Genomic DNA, 21,558 nt, shown 5'->3' with positions numbered 1-21,558 from the left:
TGGTGACAATAATATTTTAAGCCAAGAATGAATGGAGATGAGTGTAGGATAAGTGGAGCGATCTTGTAGTCATGTTAAGATTAAGGCCGACATATTCCTACACATGACTGTTAATTAATCGCCCACACAGCCAAAGGCAACTAAGAGACCTACAGTTAATAGTGGATTACAAACCAAATTTTTGCCTTGTAATTTACGAATTTGTCTAATTATCACGATAGTATTGCGGATAGTCGTAGATAGTCAATTGAAAAAATGTAATTCTAATTCCAAACGTCGTTAGCCAATTTACGGCCAGAGTACTATGACTGATAGATTATCAATTCGCAAAATGCATTAACGACTCTCTTAATTAGTATAGTATCTAAGATTGGTTCTGAGGTAAGCCATAAACAGGTTGATAAAAGCCTAATCTAGACAAGGCTCAACCGGCTCGTACAGCACTGCAAGCTGCAGGGCTAACTATCACTGAAGGGGGCAAAGGTTAAATGACCAGTATGACCATGACGGGCTTATCTTGTTGATAGGCTACAACTGACCACCAACTTGTTCATGTATGTACACCAACATCTTCTATAGCGTGGTGAAGCATAAGCAGGTGTAGTACTAAATACTTTACAGTACATGAACACAATGTACGAACAGTAAAGTAGTACTGCTGTGACGGTCATCAGAGTTTGAATATTATATTTACATAAGCAACGGAATCTGAATTGTATTGGTCAAAATCGGTTGTTTGAGCAGTGAAATATAAAAAATCTATTTGTTAGAACTTTTGTCAAAGTTTAAGTTTATACAACCTGGTAAAGAGATAAAGCGGAAGAGCTGTCTTCTTTTATATTTAAAAGCTATATAGTCATACTCTCAGCACAATTGTCCAAGGAAAACGTAGCCTTTTGCCTACTTGAGGGGGAAAATTATGAAATGGGAAATCATACATTAAATAACTTGATAACAATTAAATAATATCATTGACTATTAATATGTTGTAGGTAAATAAATGTTATAACAGTTTATTAAACCAGTATCTATTGACCTGGCAATAATAAATCCGATAATTTGCTACAATGTAATCCGGTTTTGTCAAGAGGTAATCCATATGGCAAACAGGCGATAAACCGTTCTGTATATAAACAAAAAATCTGGTTTACAGTAAGCGGGAATGAACCACCCTCGGGAATTATCCCTTAAACCGTTCCAGCGATCAGGAAAATGATCGGACCGATCACCTCGTTAGCAATAAAATTATAATTCAATGGACAGAAGGGGCCACATAACAAGGCAAAAAGTCGAAAAAATGCTGACGGCCGACCACCAAACCCGAAACACTAACAATGGAGGCGTTTGGTGGCGCGTTAAGTTGGCGAGGTGTGAAGTTAAAACCCCCAGTAGAGCGGCGGAAATCTGACAACAGCGCGGCGCGACTACCTGTCTTGGGCTAACTAGCTGAGAGCGAGAGCCCGCCACCGCTATAGTCACCGTCGCTGGGGAGAATAATGTAAATCCATCAAGAGTTATCTGTAGTAATTTAAATTCCTACCTATTCAATCTACAAACCATACATAATGGACCTACAACAAACTACATACTACATACTAGGACTACACAAGGGAAAATTCTAGCAAATCCGCATACACGAGCTGAACTGCAATGGATTATTTATTATACATTTGCAGCTAATAAGATACCAAGTTTCATTTTCTAACATTTCGGGATTTAGTTTGTTTTACTTGTAGTCTACAACTCCAATAGTGTATCCTGCCAATACTGTATGTTACTTTTGCAACGAATGGGCTTTGAGCTTTGACCTATACAGTTTGCTGCACCAACGGTGCATAACGAAAGTATAGGCATCCTAATGTGTAGCAAACAAATATTTTTATCGTTTGGAAAAATCATAGTTTTTAATTTGGAAGCCTTACAACAATAAACCTACAACGTTTACAAGTAATCAAGATATATCAATCCTGAAATTGAGCTGTTGGTCGTATGTTGGATGTACAGTATTTTTAACTATTCAGTGGTGAACCATGTCCCAAATAATACTTTAAAAATTTAAATATTTTTAATTAAAAATAAACATAAAGAATGACAAGGAGTAAAAACAAATATACATGTAATTTTATCGTTTAAACATTTTCATTTATAAACTTATTGTTTATTGTTTGCGACTAAGAAAATTGTGGAAAGATTTCACGAAGTTCACTCACAAAAACAGCAAAAATCAATAAACAAAGAATTGAACACAAAGAGGGGAACTACAGGAGGCTGAGGAGTCCATTCCAATCACAGCAAATGTTGAGCGTGTGTCGAACATTTTGTGATCAGTAGAAGAAGAATGGACTCGGCGCTCTTTGTTCATAAGCCTAATTGATTACTGTTTAATTGTTTGATCAGTACGGCCCGGGGCACAACATTAATTAATGATAACACTATCAGACTCGCTGGACTTAGTTTGTGTTGATAATCGTAATACAAGTTCTTATGGGCAGATATGTCATTAAAATATGTAGATTTTACAACAATACAAATGTTTGGATTGTATAAAATAAATATACAAATTTTTTTATCTTCGAACTATTCCGTTGTTACGCACAGAAACAACATTGAAACAACGTAGATGCTACGTTTGACTTTTGCTAATAATAACATACGTCCATCGATGTATGCATACATCTTGATCGCCGATTAGTCAGGCCCCAAATATTGAAACTGTATACTGCAGTGAAAAATAGCCTAGTGCCATGGATGTAATCTATTTGAAATATTTACTGGACTGTTTTCATCCAATTGCATATTTTCGAAAAACATTTTTTGCGTTCTTAGTTTGTTTTTTTATAGTCAGAGTGTTGTTTTTCACCCCAAAGTAGAATGAAACTCCTCACGTTATTATTTTCTTTAATCCACGTGCTATCAATGTCTGTGTGTAAATACACATTTTTGTTGAATTACAATGTTATCAGTTATGGATTAAAAATCATCACTAGTATTCTGCTAGACCAACTGTACCGTAACAGCACGAGCCACATCGCTGACATCAATCCTAATTAAAGTTTATTACAAGCTCGAGCCCGCGTCTCATCGTCTCGTCGTCTAGTCCGCCACAAATCACTTCTTTATGTCTGTTTTAAATGCGACGCTGGTCTTATGAGCGGTGAAATACTTCCGTATAAACCGTTCCAATTAGGCATCTCTCGATGAAACATTTATAGCAAAGGTAAGTCCGGGGCTCGAGTGCCACTCGATGGCCAAGAAATACTAATTGAACAACCTCGGTTCACTGCTCGCTAACCTTTAATTCCGTTTCGTTTCCTTTTAGGATATTTTATTCCGTTGCGACCTCTTTAACTTGCTGATCGTTTAGGTTCATTCATTTCTTTGAATGCCACTTGGTTGTAAAATGTATTTTTATGTTTTACTGAATTCGTTTCAGTAAGGATATACTTTAACAGGATCTGTTCCTTGTTAGAAATTTGATGAGTTCCGCGTTGTGTTGAATTCTGGTTGAACCACAGCTTGTAGCATTTCTGTCGTTATACCTCTTTGGATTTATTCGGCTCATTTAGGAAAAATACCTACTATAGTTAAGCCAAACTTGAACACAGCACGGAATAAAAGTCGAAATTTTAAATCTCCCTTCTCTCAACTTACATTATTTAAATTGAATTTCCGTATTCTTGTTAACTTTGTAACAACCCGCGTTTATCCACTCTTTGAGATCAAACACAGCTCGGTGAAATGTGTGCGTAGTGTTGAGATGAGATGGTTTGGGGGAAAATCAATGTTGAATTGGACCTTGAAAATACATAATGTATGAGTAGGGGGAGAGATGTATGCAAACGGGACGACCCGACTAGAGACCGTCGTGCGACGTGCACCAACACCAACTGAAATGTGGGATCGCTTCTCACCGGTACTGCATGTGCAAATGCGCTACTCATTGGACTTTAACTCATTGGATGCATTAAACTTAATGCAAGCATAACTCAAGTAGAGGATGTGTTTACTATGCTTACGTTTAATATTGTAACGATCTCCAATTACTAAAAACCAATTTCAGTAAAAATAAAAAATAAATAATCGGTGATCGGTTAATTAATCACACTCACCTGGAATCCATTACATCGGAACGACGGTTAATTGTTAGTTCAACCTTAAGAAAGAATTTGTGTGTAAGCTTCGTCGTAAATAGTATACAGTATGGGCAATACTTCTGCTATAGTTGATAATTTCAGATCCACTTTATCGCTAAAACAAGGAACCTATCCTGTTCAAGTATATCCTTACTTAAGTGCATTCAACTCTAGTACTCGTCTATAATATTGAAATACATTTTACGACCGTGCGGGCATTCGAATAAATTAATCCACCTTATACGACCAACAAGTGGATATGAAAGAACATGGCACTTGGAGTAAAGTAGTGACCTCAAGCTAACCTAAAATCAACAAATCATAACCAACAACAACATCAACAATCACTAAAACATTGGTTAGATCATCTGCGAGTATATGGACTGTTGTTGCTCAGCTTCACCGATCCATACGTAACTGGCAAACTATTTGTAGTACTGTAAATCTATAATAGCGATCGCAATGACAACTGATAACTCGTTGACAGTTGTTAAACCAAAGTTATTCTCTTCAGCGCAGTTGCCTAATGTGAAGGTTGGAAACACCGTCCTGATCGTAGAATGATGAGACATGATGTGGCTGCGCAGTTTTTGTTTGCGGTTGTGGGTCTATTTGTCTTTAACCTCGGCGCCGGCGCCTCCAGTCCTCTCCAATACTGGGTCTTATCCCCTATTTGTACCCTTGTTTGTCAGCGGACTTCCTGTCTTCAAGATAATCGACTCCACCTATTTTGGCCAGATTTAATGCCTTATTCTTTTACCTGGAAACTTCGCTTTCAAGGGTCTGCCCCAACACATTCCTTTACCTTGGTTCACATGGGTTCACATGATTATATACCCGTAAAGAAGTTTTCATAGCATACACGTTTAATATTTAGCATTCACCTTTGTTTATTGTCTAGGCGTTTTTCATTACTATTTTAAACTGTTGTAACTACCTAAATTATAGTAGGTCTATACGTTTCTATAGTTCAATAAGGAAGGTGACGTTATTATTTCATCCCCTTTATTCGGAATATATTAATAATTCCACGACTGACAAATGGCACATGATGGCATATTTGTATCCACCGATGTGCAAAGTTGGACGTATAAGGGTAACAATTAACAAGGACTTTCCCGAGGTGCCGGTGGGTCGAGGTATGTAGGCCTAGCGCATAATCTACCCGGGGATTTACATAGAGAGTGCGGCAACAATGCTCGAGCCTCACCCAGCGAGCTCCACTCTTATTGTCACCAGAGTCGCTCGGATTGATTGCCTTGTAAATAACGCCCTACTTTGAAAATATAGCCATAGCTGCGGTTGTATATGATGTTGGCGTTGTGGGAGGCGGAGACGGAGATGGTGCTGTGGGGAATATCGCACAAACGCTGCAACACATGAACCTGTGGATCGTCAATTACCGAGGTAATAGCCTCTGGGTCGGTTATGTCGCCGTGTTGTGGCGGAGTCGACATATATTGATATTATTATTGGTCTTGTTATCTAAAGCGGCGGATACTCCTCGCCCTACACTTCGCCATTGATAGTGCTGTTAGCTGTATCTAGAATAAGAACTATTCCACACCATACCTCCCAAGTTAGAGAGTAATACCCTTCGTTAGGATACAAAATAACAGACGTTTCAGGACATATGAAATAATTGTAAAGGGAGAAATTTGTAAGAGAAACCCTACTATTTTTCTGACGACGACTGAATGAACAATTACAGCAGTTCTAAAGTCCGGACTTCTTGATAGGTAATATAGTAGATAAGTATTAATTTTACAGCATCCCACAAGTAAGCCGAAGTCAAATATAGACGACCGTCATCTACGTCAAGACACTTCGAGCGTAGCCTCTGGACCACTCCAGAACTATCACGTCAGGAGAGAACTAGTGCGGATTAATTTGTAAACAGCCACTTTATATGTACATGGACTCAAAACACTGTAATCTGAGGAATATTAATGCAAGGCCTGTGTGTGCAGAGCTTGGGCCTCGGCCTAGGCCTATTTTCAACACCTCTAGCTGGGCGTGCCGGTGTGGGTCGGTGGTAGTAATTTGAAAAGATTGCCCATTGTTGGCCGCCTACAGGCGCTGGTAGTTGGGGCCTAATCAACAGACGATGACCATTGTTAGGCCACCTGCGAGTCGGACTACGAAAACATAACGCACAATGTCACCAACACCGCATGTAACATACGTCACTGGCTTCCTTTTGAACCAGTTTGGAAATATTATTTGGAAATACTAATAAATGTCAATGTCCACATTCCCAAATCCCCCTAAATAAAAGTTAATCGAAAATTTACAATCACATACAATTTACACATACAATTTACATAGTTTCATACAATAAGAAATATAAGGCCTTTATGTAAAAATTACGGAGCCACATGTGGGTTTTACATTGTAAAATAATATACTTCTTATAAGTTGCCTGTAAATCTGACTTTGTTGGAGACTATTTACTAACTACTGTATCACTCACCATTGAGACGGGGATGGGACCCGTGCCGTTGTGGTAGGGGTAGGGTGACACGAGGTACCCCATGTTGAATGAGGACGTGTGAGGCGTTGGTTCCACTTTCCCTGCAAAACAACGTAAGCATTAGTTAAAAATCTGCTGAAAACTACACTATAACTGAGTTTCAATAAGAACTGCCTGGTCAGACAATTATTTTACAGAGAGAACATCGAGTAGGCCATCGCCTATAATGTACACATTCAAAAGAAAAATGAAATAGGATGTTACTGTTTGGTAAATTAGGACGTCAATTTGTGCCTGTTTGGTTGATTCAAAAGAATTGACATCTGTAATTTACATATCCATTCACGAGACTGCAGTTTTTGTAATATTCTGGTTACCACACCAAGCCCCTCTAACACTCAATCATCGAGACGTTTGTCCCGGTTCCGCTGAACACAAAGGCGCGTGAGCTGGTGAACTGTTAATTAGCAGGAAGCAATATTACAGCCCATTTTCGGAGATATTCCCCAGGTAAGTGCTAAGTGGCAATAAGTAGAAGATCAGTTTCAATTACGACCGTCACGCGGGGCTGCACGCACGCTCACTGCTCACTGCTCGGCTCACTCCACTGTATATACTTACCTCAGCTTACCACACTCACAAACACCATGTATACATGCACTCATATTACTTATCCAACAAACGTTAAGGTTATTTATTTGTTCTTTAAGCAAATTTATTTATAACGAAGAAGCTATTAACGTAGGCGGCACAAAAATACCTGGACCCGGTACCGATATCTTTTTGACTTTTTCGTTTTGATGAAATTCAAGAAATCTTAGAACGGCTGTCATTTATGACTCAGGTTTTAGCGAATTTCCCTATAGGGAAGTAGCTATTACCGTAGGTGGCACGGTAAGACCTAGACCTGGGACCGATTTACTTTTTTATTTTGATGTCCCCAGAGGCCAAAAACACCATTCGTTCAAATTTTTATATATGTATATATATATATATATATATAAATAATTGAAAACATTATAAAAACATTAGTACCCTTTTTAAATTCATTTTTAATTAGGCTAATAAACGACATGTTTCGACACTTAGGTCATAGTCATGTTTACATTTACAAAATACAATAACAAAAATAATGAAAGGAATAAATAGTCATATGTTAAGTTATATATAGACTTATATATATATACGTCCGTGAACGCGATAACTTGAGTAATTTTTGTCCGATTTTGATGAAATTTGGTTTAAAGGTGTAAAGCGGGATAAACTTGAATGAGTTCGCGAACCAGCACGATCGGACCATGGGAACGGGGCTTTACGGGGCGTTTTATGGGGTAAAAATTGGGTTTTCTCACTTTTGACCCTCAAAACAGAAAATTTCCCGATTTCTCTTTAGACCTTTTTAAAGAGCTTAAAAAAACAAATAATTTAGTATATAAAAGTATTTTTGTTCGATTATTAGTAACGGAGAAAATTAAAAAAATTGTAAATTTAAAATTCCCATGTTATTCTTATGGAGAATATTGTCAAATGTTGTAGTTTGCTTGTTTATGGATATATTTTGATCTAACTTGGCAAATTTATTTATTTTGTACTAAGCTATCAATATTTTACTCAAAAATACACTTTATTAGTTTCCTTGTAGCAGCAAACCTAGGTCCTCGTTAAACCTAATGTTATTAAAATATATTTAACTGAAAATCAATTCAGACAAATGGAAATTCGCTTAGTCGGCAGGTTTGCTGCGGCGGGGGTATTTAGATGTTCAAATTTACGGAATTGCATTTTACCAACAAATACCTTCAATTTAATGCGCGCGTATCAATATGCTTACTTTTTAGATTTTCATCTGACTCCTTTCCATCTGACTCCGTTCCCCTGAGGAGGTAGTGTGTCACTGAATAACATGTTAAAATTATTACTATAGCCAATACCCAGTAACTTTGTGACAAGTTTTTTTTTACCTCTATATGTATTGTTTTTTATTTGATATCTAACCGTCCTAAGATTTTTTTCTTACGCTGTATTTGTGTGTTGTCTGTGAACACGATTACTCGAATAATTTTGGTCCAATTTTGATTAAATTTGGCATGAATATGTAGAGCTGGTCATGGTAACGGGGTGTTATGCATACATTGGGGATTTCTCATAATTACCCTGAAATCATGGAAACCGCATATTATTAAAGCTAGTATGCAAAAATAAAAATACATTTTTTATTCATTGCTATTTTGCTTCAGTTATGCTTCTGTGCAATTAAAGTTTACGGAGAAAATTCCAATCAAATGTGCAATTCCTATGTTATTTTCATGGAGAAAAAGACAACCGTTGTAATTTGCTTGTCTAAATGTACACATATATAGGTACTGATCAAATTTGGTACCGTACATATAATTATTTATTTCATCATATTATACTATCATCATTTGATCAAAAATCAATTTTCCCCTTTTTTCTGGCAGAAACCCTAAATGTTATTTACATGGGGCATAAGTATGACTTGTTTATGAAAATATATGAGTTGAAAATCCCATCAGACAAATTGAAAGACGGAGGTATTTATTTTTATTGACACACTTGTATATAATGGATTTGATAGATAGAGTTAAAAAGGAGGATTTTCGATTTATTGTAAGATTAGTGTTTTAGCTAGTAGGGGGGTACAAGACAGTGGGAGTTTTTGTCGGCTCGTGCCACTCCAGACGGTCACTTTTAATTAGGTAGGCAATATTGCGTGCAGCTCGGTATTGGGCAAAGGTAGCAATCGTGGCACATTTACTCGCCCTCGCCCTCACCTACCTAGTCATTATGTATTAAATCCTACAAGCATGCGGTGTATTTTTAGTGATTACGTTATTTACACTTGTAGAAACAAATTAAATTAATAAAACTATATTTATAACTATGTTTTTTATTAAAACTACTGTAAATTAATAGTGTGTAACAACTAGAACAAATATATATTTTTAAGATTTATTTACAAGCGTAACATTAAGGACATTTTAGCCCGTGTCCAGTTAATTAATATCGAGACTGTATTTCCAATTTGTACAGGTCCATCCATACAACCCGTTATTTTACGGACGAAACAAAACCGCCCGGGGAACGAGTTATCCGGGACTTTCTGCAAAGCGGAAAATTTATAACGACACCAAAAAGCGCCAAAACAGGCTGGCTAAATCACACACATTAGCCGCCAGAGTGGCCGGTTATAAATGTTACCTGTTGGCAGTGAATCTCTATAGCCAGTAAGGAGCCCCGGGCACACAACGCAGGTGTCGAAACAAATGAACGCGGTCGCTCACCTGTTTATTATAATGACGCTCAGCTGATGTACAGTAACGAACCATGACCAGTCACACACATCACACCTTGACGTAGTTTGGATGTGGGAGGCTCAGCCCCAGTGGTCACTGGTCAGTGGTCAGTACTGCAGACGCAGCCTCCGCACAGACTGTACCGCGGACTGTACCTCCAATATGTAATTATAACAAGCTATTCTATCAACCGGACACACAACTAGAGGTTGTAAACCACGGCTTATTTTATGACCGCCATTCTTTTCCACCTTTTTACGGCTCGCGCTCCTTCCACTTTTGGATTCCATTATTTGTTTTTTCCGTTACCAGCCGACAGCCGAGCCGAATTGATAAGGGTATACTTTTGGACCGTACGGCGTATAACGATATTTCATTACAGTTCCAGGGAGCGCGGGTTAAGCTAAGCCTTGATTGTCCGGGCGGGTCAAAGCAATCAGCTGATTACATTTATCACTTAACAGCTGTTAATCGGGTTTAGATTTTCATTGTTGATTATTGTTGGAATCAAATATGTCGATTGTTTATTTTCGTAAATGCGATAAAGTATTTTGTCCGTTGATTTACTTTGTTATCGTGTCACGTGTTTGTATAAAGAGCTGTTTCATTTTAAACGTGAAATCAGATAACATAATTATTCGTGTATCTTTTAAAAGTAAACAGTAGCCTAGTTAGTAACAACAAATTTGTTTTTATTACTACTAAAACAATTGCTATTGTTATACATTGCTATTAAAACAAAAACAAGGTAGGTACATATAAATCACCAATGTTAATTAAGTAATGGGAAACGTATATGTTATACCATCTATCATTATAAACGTAACATTAATGTAAGCATTTAGTGGTTAAATATAAATAGACAATTACAAAAAAAAAATCAATTAATGTGACGCAAGCAGTGACAGCCATGTTGGACAGTCCCTGATAACTCTGGCTCTGGGAGATAATGTATCAAGAATGTTAATGCTAATAGTGGTGATAATGAGAGAGATCACTTCGCAGCGGCTGACTATAGACTAGGTAGGCACAGTTGATAATGCATTTAAACAAGCAGGTCGAGTAGTAAAAACCCCCACCGCAGTAAACCTGCAGACTAAGCGAATTTCCATTTACCAGAATTGGATTTTTTATTAAAATCTATTTAAATGACAGTATGTTTAACAAGTACCTACGTTTGCTGCTACAGGGAGGGTAAAAAAGTGTGGTTTTTAGTAAAACATTAATAGCTTAGTGGAAAATAAATAAATTTACCAAGTTTGATCAAAATATATACATAAACAAGCAAACTACAACAGTTTTCTTATTCTCCATAAGAATAACATGGAAATTTTAAATTTGCAATGTATTCAATTTTCTCCCTAACCAATACCCGTACGAAAATACTCCATAAACTAAAAAAACCTCACGAACTCATTCAAGTTTATCTCGCCTTACACCTTCAAGGCCTCTAAGAACACAAAAATGAAAAAAATATCAGTCCCGGGCCTAGGTGTTACCGTGACACGTAATAACTACTTGCCTGTAGGGAAATTCGCTATCACAGAGCATGTCGAACTAAACTATGTCTGTTTGGTTGGTTTACATTAAATAGGCTACAACTGTTCAGTATGCAATGACCTAGTACTGTAGAATTAAGACTTACAGGATCAGTCCGGACAGGTAACTTGCCTCAATTAAACTTGAATCATAGGAATAAAAAAAATCATCCAAACAATTCAAATAATTCATTGGAAGGGGGTTTACTTTAGCTTCACTGAGTAGGATTCTACGGTAATGAAGAAGGAATTCATCAAAATAATAAACACATTGCCATTTGCCCAAACCTAGCCGATGGGTTACCTCTCCAAGAAGTTCCCCCATTTCTAAACTTGGCCATTGGTTTTGTTTGATTTTCAGGATGGTTCCCTAACATGGGTCTCTCAGAATTCCATTCACCACAGCTAATCAATGGAGTGTCTACAACATACAGTTTGTATAGTTGAGATACACTCAAGGCGTGAGTCTGTGCGGTGCGCCAACCGCCAACCTGTATTTGCTCAGGCCGCTACAACGTGTGATTATATAGAAGAATAAAACCCGGCCAAATAGTAGAGGAGGACCTACACAAACAAACACCACTATAACTATCGGCCGCTAGAATGGCGTGACTAAATTATGAGTGACAAGGGTGTAGGTCAGATTTATGGGGGTGGGACTTGCATAACTCAAATATTGGGGAAGGAGGGACTGGCATTCTTCTGGCGCAGGGTCTCTACCTACTCAGTAAAAAATCCTAACTGTTCCCCCTGTCTGCTAAGACTGCACATTAATAGGAACTGATGGTGTGCACGTTTGTGTAAAGTAAAAGCGAAAGTATACAATAAAGCTCTTTGCATTTATAACCTCTACATCCACATTTATTGTAGGCGTCCAAAATAAATAGGCCGACCAAAGTTGTGGATAAGGTGGAAAGCGATTAACTAAGGTCTGTTTTCCCAATAATGAAAGGAAACATGGGGATCCATTTCTGTACCAGTGTTATTCTTGGAGCTCAAAAAGTGGATACAGACAATAATTTGTTACCCGAAAGATTTCCAGGGTATTTAACAATTAGTAAATTGTATTACAACTACACAATAAGTTGCAGGGCATTCTTAAGTTTTATAGGAATTTAATTTGAATTCATAACATATGTCAAAGAGAAATTTGCTTTATTTGGCATAGTTATCTATTTATATTTATTTAACTATACTATTTGCAAATAAAACTGACAAAAATAATTTTTGTGAATAAAACATTATGTTACCCCGTTAGTTCCAACGGTTCCAACATGGAATTAATGGTAAGTTTAGTAATGATGACGTAATATATATTAGAAACATAATCCATTTAGGAAAAAAACTCTTACTATTTACAAACGGTGTACAGTACTGTATTTGCTAGTAATCAAAAACTAAAAATCCTAGGGTGTTTTACACTCCGTTAAATTTCATAAGTCGTACTGTATGTAGCTAAAATCCAACCTGCAGGCTTCAGTATCCAATAGTCAATGCTACAGGCTTTAACGGCGTGAAAGCTTAAGAGTTAAGAGCCGTAAATGAAATTTAGATAAACACAAGCGATGTAAGTACAGTAAATGCGAGAAACGATTTACAACATGTTGTAACATAAGTCGACAACAGCGGTGGAGACAGCAAGTCATCCGACGTGTTACACCCCTGATAGGGAGAGGTGTGGGCCGAGTTTTTGTGACACTGCCTTCATCTATCAGTCTCTACAATCGTCTCGTCCCTCCACATCAGCAGCAACACCCCCGCAGTGTGCGGTACTAGGAAAACCTCCCTAACCTCCACTACACCTGCATCTGCCTAGCAGTTGATGGCAAAAGAGTAGAGTTCCGTCAAAAGTGTGTCATAGAAGGATTTGAACAATTATATTAGATGGCATATCAGTATTTTGACAGAATTAGCAAAGCAAATCAATCAATCAGAAACGCTATAAACGAGGAAACCACAAATGGATTTCCCGCATGAAATTTGAAAAATTCGAGATAGGCTACAGTAAACTTAATTTCAAACCCACAACTTCGCAATATAAGGTTGTAGTTCGAACACGTATCATGACGACTGGTCAGCGCAAATTGAATCATAAGATGACAACACGTAGGCAATGCAGGGTGCCAGAGATACAGGGGATTACGTGCCGGAAGCGACCGTGCCAGAAGCGACCCAGCAAAAATCGTGCCAGAAGCGACCCTGGTAGTAGCGTGAGTGCCACTAGCGACCCATTGTTTGATAAAGGGTTTTACAATGTTTTGTTCAAATCGGTGTTAATGGCTTATAAACAAATCCTATTCTTGTTATAGTAATATGTACCACCTGGAAGAGCCCAATATTCGCCTAAAGAGCTGTTTTAGCATATCTAGTTACCAGCTGCTAGCATAGAATCGAGTTATGTGTAGTAACTTAATAAAACAATTTTTATTGAATTTTTATCATTTTATAAAAGCCAAATATAATCAATTAACTTATCTTTTCTTTATTTTTCAATTTATTAAATAAATATGTAAATATGAGATGGTGGATGTGTGTTTGTATAGGTCTACTACTTAATCGCACGGGAACCACTCAAAAGATCTAAATAAAACTTCACATGGAGGTAGTTTATCAAATATAATCAAAATAATGTTTATTTCAGTAAGTAAAATACTATGTTACAATACTTTGTCAATACATATTTTATAATTATGCCATAGTTATGTAATAATATACTGACATAGTCATTAAATATGAAATCCCCCTCACATAGGCTACTGTCTGTGCGTGAGAAATTTCCTCTATCAGTAAATAAATATTCTAAATTGAACAAAAAAAAATAGATATTTATAAAACGCTAGCTGGCCCGACAGACGTCGTCCTGTCCTAATGTGGTTTTATGTCAAATGCTTGTTCATTTTCAAAATTCAAAAAGCAGAAACCATTCGAATCGTCAAACTTTGGATTTTTTCTACTAGCCTGTTAGGAGATAGTGGCTTCTTGGGGCTTAATGAAGTTGACGTGTTAACAATTATTGTTAACATATTATGTTTGGATTAGGATTTGAAATAGATAGTTGGACTCTTTCCAACGTCCTGCCTGTTGTAAAGCGTAGGCCTAATTACAACAGCTTGTTTTCATTTGACTATTTTATTTCATTTCATTACGTTTAAAATGGCTCTCCGATGTTTATAAATGATTCCTTCCCTTCCCCCAAATTAACTGCATAATAGAAGTAATTGTATTTCCAAAACATATTTCGAAACTGAAATGAAATACTGAAATTGATCTTTAGGAAATACATATTTCAGTTCAGAAAACACAGCCAATCAAATAGGGACTTTCATAATAAAATATCAACAGTCTGGCTACAAAGTTTTTTTTTTATTTGTGTAACAATAACAGTTGGAATTAAAAAAAAAAAAAAAAAAAAAAAAAAAAAAACAAGATTTGTATAAAGATGAATTAATAGCAATAAATTCAATGGAGTTATTGACCTACACATTTTATCTAACGGTGCAAAAATATAAAAATAATAAAAATAGACTATATAGTTTAAATCATTAAATTAAAAAAAAAATATTTACAAATATACAAATCGTACATTTACCACAACATACTATCAGGTGCAAAAGAAACAATATTTGTGACATAACCGGGATTATAGGCATAACAAAAGCCACAATTTTTATAAGCGTTTTAATTTTTTGGGAGTTTTTTTATCTAAATCATCAGCTGTAATCATCAGCTGTTGTAAATAATAGATAGCTTCGTCATTATAAATATATAGAGTTTTTTTACAATAAATTCCTACCCTTTTCTTGCCTCATATTATTATTTTTGAGTTAGTAGAGTCTTAGTCATTTTTCGTGATAGCAGGTCAACAACATCAAGAGTTGTAATCTGCCATACTATGACTAGAAACCTCAAAATCTTCTTTATTTAGTTGTGCTAGAATACTCTTTTCCATTTAGGGAATAAGCTGTTACCGTAGGTCTCATTGAAAGATCTAGACCCGGGACCTATTTTATTTTTCGTTTTGATGCCCCGAGAGAGCAAAAACACCATTCGTAAAAAATATATGTAATTTGTAATTTAAGTAATTTGGTTATAATTCATTTCCATTCTAGCTCCTGAGCTGTAATATTTAATGTGATAAATAGGTTTACATACCTTATAATCCGACAAACAGCTCAAATAGTAGGTTGTTTACATGTTTCGGCTTGTATCCACCATTGTCAAAACATTGCAGTTGGAAAAAAATACTTATCATTGTTTACTAATGTCCATAAACTTTCACACACACATACACGAATAAAAAAAAATAGGCCTATTACAATAAATGCACCTGGAGTCTACAAACTGTTATAGTTTGCTTATTTTATTTATGGATATGTGTTGGTAAATGTATACTCGTATGAATTATACGATACAATTTACATAAAAAACTATTATTTCTTCCCCAAATGGGAATAAATTTAGTCTGCAGGACTGCTGCGCAGGAGTAGGCCTACTTTGTTATATATTTAATGTGACAGCAAATCGTTTTAATAGTTTTATAGTGAAATTCTGTTTAGTTTTTGTTAAGAATACAAGTTAAATCGGCGTTAATTCATACTCGCCTCCCACTCCAAATTCTTGGGTCGCTAGCGGCACGGTAGAAAATTGGTGGGTCGCTAGCGGCACGGGTCGCTTCTGGCACGGTCGCTTCTGGCACGACACCATACAGGGGGAGGGGGGCACGTCTTGGACACGGCGGTAATCAAATAACTGACGGAATGTGGCGTCATTAAATGCATCGGTCACGGCTGGTTGTGGCCACCCGGGGGATAACCACCCCTCAAACTGCTTCCGGAGGAGGAACTAGCAACAAATACATCACCATCACTAGTGGAGTGTCTAACAGGTGGCGATCACCAACAAACAGTCACTAGGACTGGTAGGCCTATACTTTCTAAACTGGTGAAAAATTGTCTGAAATAGCACGCGACCCTTCCTAGATCAGAAATTAACAAACCTACCTGCGTCAAAATTACTCACGTTGTGCAGATTCACTCAAACGTGAATGTACAAAAACGCTAAACATATTCCATCCGAATTAGATTGAAACACCAAACTCGACTCAAACTCCTCTAAAGCAAACATTTAAATTCCAACAGCAATATTAACGAATGAGACATCCAGACAGATTAGGTGATCCTAAATTGGCGTTTCGAAATAATTTACAAACAGGCGGCGCGGCACGCTTGATGTTTTTGGTGTGAGTATTACCCCGGCGCGCAACCGACAATCGGAATCGTCTTGACAGCCGACTAAGCGATTTTCAACCTTATTACAACAGTGATTAGGGGCGAAACTCGTCTGTCAGCTCGTTCCATTATAAACACATGCTTAGCTCGCCTCGGAACGAATCGGGGAAAATATACACTCGCGTTCATTAACATAATTTCATCTTAATTTATTCCGTTAGCAATTTACTAAACGGCTTGTCACCGACCACAACGTGAAATTGGTATAAGCCCAAATTTGACGGATGGGTAATGACAATGACCGGGCGCAGCTGACGATTCCATTACCACCACCCTCTTGTCTGAATATTTATTACAGAACTTTAATGTGATTTATAACATGAAATCTGTAATATTTTTTGCAATAGCCTAGGCCTGCTTTAACACTTAACATTTACATTTACAAAACCTAACCCTTTGACGAGTATGTTATTATTTGACCACGTCTGGTTGTGCCAACGAAATTTCGTAGAGCTTATCAATATATAAACAGACGAGCCGAAACTATGCCTACACGATTGCACAGTATTGATAAGATATAGGCAAAAAGGCACTGGACATATTTACGTAATAGTAATTAATGATAACAACTGGGCAACCCTAATAGTGACAGTACAAAAACTCGATCTAAATTTAGATGCATTTTTTCTAACGAAAATTGCTTCCGATGAAGATATTGATTACACAGTTGCAATAAGAATTTTTCTACTGCTCGACGCTGCCAATGGCACTCGGACCAGCGGAAGCGATAAAAATAACAGCTGCTTTGTCTAATTAGAAGCAGAAGCAGCTTTGCATGCGTCGCGAGTATCACTGTTTGGCGGGTACAATTTGCGGCAGTTAGTCTGTTTTTGTGGTGGCTGACTCCTAATGGGGCTTGAAGCTACCATTGTTTACAAGTAAAGGCCGAGCTTCCGGTACAGTATAGACCAGCAGAAGCAGCATGTCGCTCTGTATTTCTGTTGTTTATCGGTCTACAAAGATAGGTTGAGACAAATAACTGGGTCGCTGTAAGACCCCTTTATACCCACAGTTAAATTAAAATAAATCACGTTTAGAATGACAAGTATGAGTACTCAAAAAATTTACTGAGAGCTTAACAATTGGGGTTACATTTAGAGGTCATTTCCGTTCTCAGATCTCACGTCCTCTAACAAAATTTAGTTTATTAACCTATACCAAGAAGAACCTATTTTAATTTATTGCCAAAGACAAAAATATTAGATTAATTTATGCTTGGAGTGAAGAACAATATGGATTACATCAAACATTGTTTTTTTTTATGTGTTGGGATTTTTTTTATATATTCAGTTAACCATGATAATTTATAATACTAAATATTTAATTCATTAGTGTTGTGAATTTTGCAAGTAAAAGGTTGAACTAGTACGCACTTGTACAAAATGTCATTTAAATGTTTGGAACGTAAATCAATGGGCCTGCTTCAAATTTGAAATATGTGACATAAAAATAAAGAGAATCTTTCGCCAGGTGTGTGAGGTGGGGGGTGGGGGCGAGGGCAGAGTGGCGGTGGAGCGTATTTCTCGTACTACGCATATCACCGACTAATTGGAAGATATTCTTGAATGAAGCAAAGTGCCGCCAGCCGCCAGCCCGGCCCCGGTAGCGGATTCCTGCGGGACGATGTTCTCAGCACTGCTAGTACACGCTTTCTCCGATGCTTAGACGACCTTCAAAACCTCTAAGCAGCCGGAGCCCGGAGTGGCCCAACGAGCCTAACCTCCAGCTCATTCCAAACTCGACATGCTTCTTTTTCTTCTTGTCCCCTCCCTCCATCACTCCCTCTCTCTCTCGCTCACCAAACTAGTTTCTGTCTTCGTCTCTCGCCGGTGCCCGGTGCTCGGTGCCCGACGCCCGCGCCGCTGACCCTTTGTTCCTCCGCATTTGGACAATACTAACTAGAGACGCCACTTCTCTCATTCACCTCGCCTTATTATAATTATTCCGCGTTACCCGCGCTCTATAATTTGGCCTCGGCTCTTTGTTTAGTGGCGCCCCCGATGTTGACGTTTTTACGCCGCGGTCGAGCGAGGAAGCGGCCGATATCCTCAATTACCTGTGGAGGCTCTGATTAATTTACCTGATGGGTAATGGGTGATAATTGGCCGTGAGAGGGGGGGAGGGTGTAAGAGATGAGTATGAATATGTAATGGCTTAGCCTACACGCTCACACGCACTTGCAGTAGTAGGGTAGCCTGGACGCCTAGTTTACGTGTAACGTAATTTGAATTTTGTTCAAATGATATTTTTGCCATCGTGGAGTAAATTCTATATAAAAATTAAATAAATTCTACGTAGAAAGTAAATTTAGGAGAATTTGCTTTTTCTGATACTGGCTGTTGTAGTCCAATATGCTGATGATGCTAAACGGCCGTTAAATACTCTTCTGCCTATTATAATTAAATTACGAGCCATCAAACAGCGTTATACTGTAATATTCCATAAGACGAACAACTGGCCTCGTATACATTACTAGATCAACACTAAAATCTATTCCGCGTGCTACTCTTGCAGTACTACAAGTATGTAGGCTATATTATATTGCATATGTCTATAATATAACATAAAGGACTACTTACCAAACACGGGACTAAGCTCCGACCTCGAAGCATTTTTACTAGTAGAATAAGGTTGACCAGAGACGACTTTTTCCTGCAAAAAAGAAAGTGTATCACCAAATTATAAGGGCAATCAATAAAAAAACCGCATAAGTGTATATCAGTATAAATTGAGAAATGTTAGTTTTATAATAATCCAAACAGCACGGGAAAAGACTTGTATAAAGGTTACGCAAGTACATATATTTAAAAGTAATTACATAGGAATAGGGAACACATGTATGAGTGTCTCTCGTAGAAGTGTAGGAAGACTAAATGTCACATACACAAACACAATAGTGTGGTGCTTGTAACCCATTCGTTACCACGCAAAAGAGGCCGTGAGTCTTCAAGACTTTACTGAATAACTAAAAATGTCAACGGATTTAACGAAATAACTCTAAATAACCTCACATTGTCCTATATTGAGGGGAAGCTATATTAACTATTACCTCCATTACTCAAAGGTTTCCCGCCGTAATTCTTGCGACTGTTTCGCAGACATCAATTAGCATAGGGTGGAGCGGGTGGAAGGAATTCACACATCAAGTCAATTAATGGAAACGATAAGATAGTGATAGCCGTTATCACGTTATCAGGGGGGTCTCCGTCGCCACTACACAGCCAAGGCCACGGAACAGTGACCACAGCTGAGTAACAAGGCAATTAACAGCTGTGAGTACAACGCCAGCCTACACAGCCGCTGTATGAGTAATACTAACTAACTATGAGTGCGATTCAACTGATTACGTAGGTAAAATATTGTTATATGTATTCAGGACGAACAGCTCTGTTGTTTGTTTAATGCAAAATACAACTACCATGCTACAGAGTTGAGTAAAAAACAATGAACAGTCATTGGTAAAAATTATTAGCCTACCTAATTAATTGGTAATGATCGAAGAATGCATTACTTCTTTTAACAATAGCATATATTACGACGTTGCATATAAATTGCCTCAGAGTTAAACTGTAATCAATTGGATTAACAATACTCAAAATTGAATTTGATGGAAAGTTCCTCAAAAGATATTTAATTTCAGTACTACTGAGACTCGCTCATTACATACGTTACGGAGAATACAAAAGACAGGTGTTCAAAAAACAATTAGCATCATTGCTACAAGCTGCCACTCTACAAGCTGGCGAAACCAACATTATATACCGGTGTCGGGCAGAGGCATGAAGCATGACGAAAGACGGTTAATGAAAGCAACAAGACACGCCCACAGCAAGCTTGTTAATCAGCAGTAAGTGACGGCTAATTCGTACAAGTTGTCCGGTAAATCACGGCGAGACATCCGGGGAAGCTGTGGGGACTGGGGAGGTGTGATCTGAGGTGCGAGTGGCGAGTGGCGCGGCGTGGAGGTGAAGGTCATGAACACAACGATCTGGTGATTGGTGGCTGGGACCGTGTGGGCCTACAGTGCAGTGTGTGTACAAAAACAAGAGCCCATCATAATTATTGAAACTATTTGTATGATCAGCTGAAATTACACGAGTAGTTAAAATAGTTTTCCTAGCTATTCCCAGGTTGCTGGTGAGATTCCAAGTGGAACCAATTGTCATTTGTACTTCAGCCATCAACTAATGACGTAACAACTGTTGACGTTGGATGGCCAAGACCAGAGTTTCGACGTCCTCTGCTGATAATATACAAATCTCTAATGATGTAAAATTACACAAAAACAATAGGCCTACAAATCTAAATAAGAGAACTGTTGATTTGGGCAAGACAGTGCACGGACACTTTATTGGATATTTATAGTGAGTAATATTTGTTCACACTATAATGTTTTTAAAGTTTTTTTTTTGTTTATGTTTTTTCACACGGCCTAGTTGACAGGATCATTAAGAAGGAAGCTCCTAACAAATTATGAACTATCAACAATTGACTCTCTAAGCATTATCTTGGGTAGCAAATTTATATTGGACCGTGCTGATTGTTTGATTTGTGGTGCTAGACCGCTTCACCGCTACCCAGCAGCACACTATGGACGAGAGCAAGAGAGCGACGTCGACGAGGACGAGCGGCAGGTTCAAGGCCGGCTGATTCATGCCACTTGTACTGACTGAACTGACAAGTGGGCTCTCACACTGACACACACATACACACACACATACTCGCCTTTACACAGCGTTGTGGGAGATCATCTTAGAACACAAACCCCACAGTCACTTAAGACGCATTTTTAGTCAAGGTGTATGACTTTGG

General features: G+C 37.8%; 1 protein-coding gene across 1 annotated transcript in view; it reads right to left on the bottom strand.

Moving 5' to 3' along the window:
• The window catches only part of LOC128983220 (protein pangolin, isoforms A/H/I/S-like), a 254,079-nt gene that overhangs the window by 190,618 nt on the left and 41,903 nt on the right, over positions 1–21,558 (bottom strand). The window contains exons 2-3 of the mRNA XM_054402449.1: positions 19,326–19,398; positions 6,607–6,707 (exon numbers count right to left, since the gene is read on the bottom strand). Coding sequence (XP_054258424.1) covers positions 6,607–6,707; positions 19,326–19,398 — 174 coding nt within the window. The remainder of the gene's footprint in view (positions 1–6,606; positions 6,708–19,325; positions 19,399–21,558) is intronic.

The sequence above is a fragment of the Macrosteles quadrilineatus genome, unplaced genomic scaffold (genome assembly GCF_028750875.1).
Source record: "Macrosteles quadrilineatus isolate MER2022 unplaced genomic scaffold, UCM_ALF_1.0 Scaffold_1__1_contigs__length_201487025, whole genome shotgun sequence".
Classification (NCBI taxonomy): Eukaryota; Metazoa; Arthropoda; class Insecta; order Hemiptera; family Cicadellidae; genus Macrosteles; species Macrosteles quadrilineatus.
This window is presented reverse-complemented; position numbering and strand designations above follow the sequence as displayed.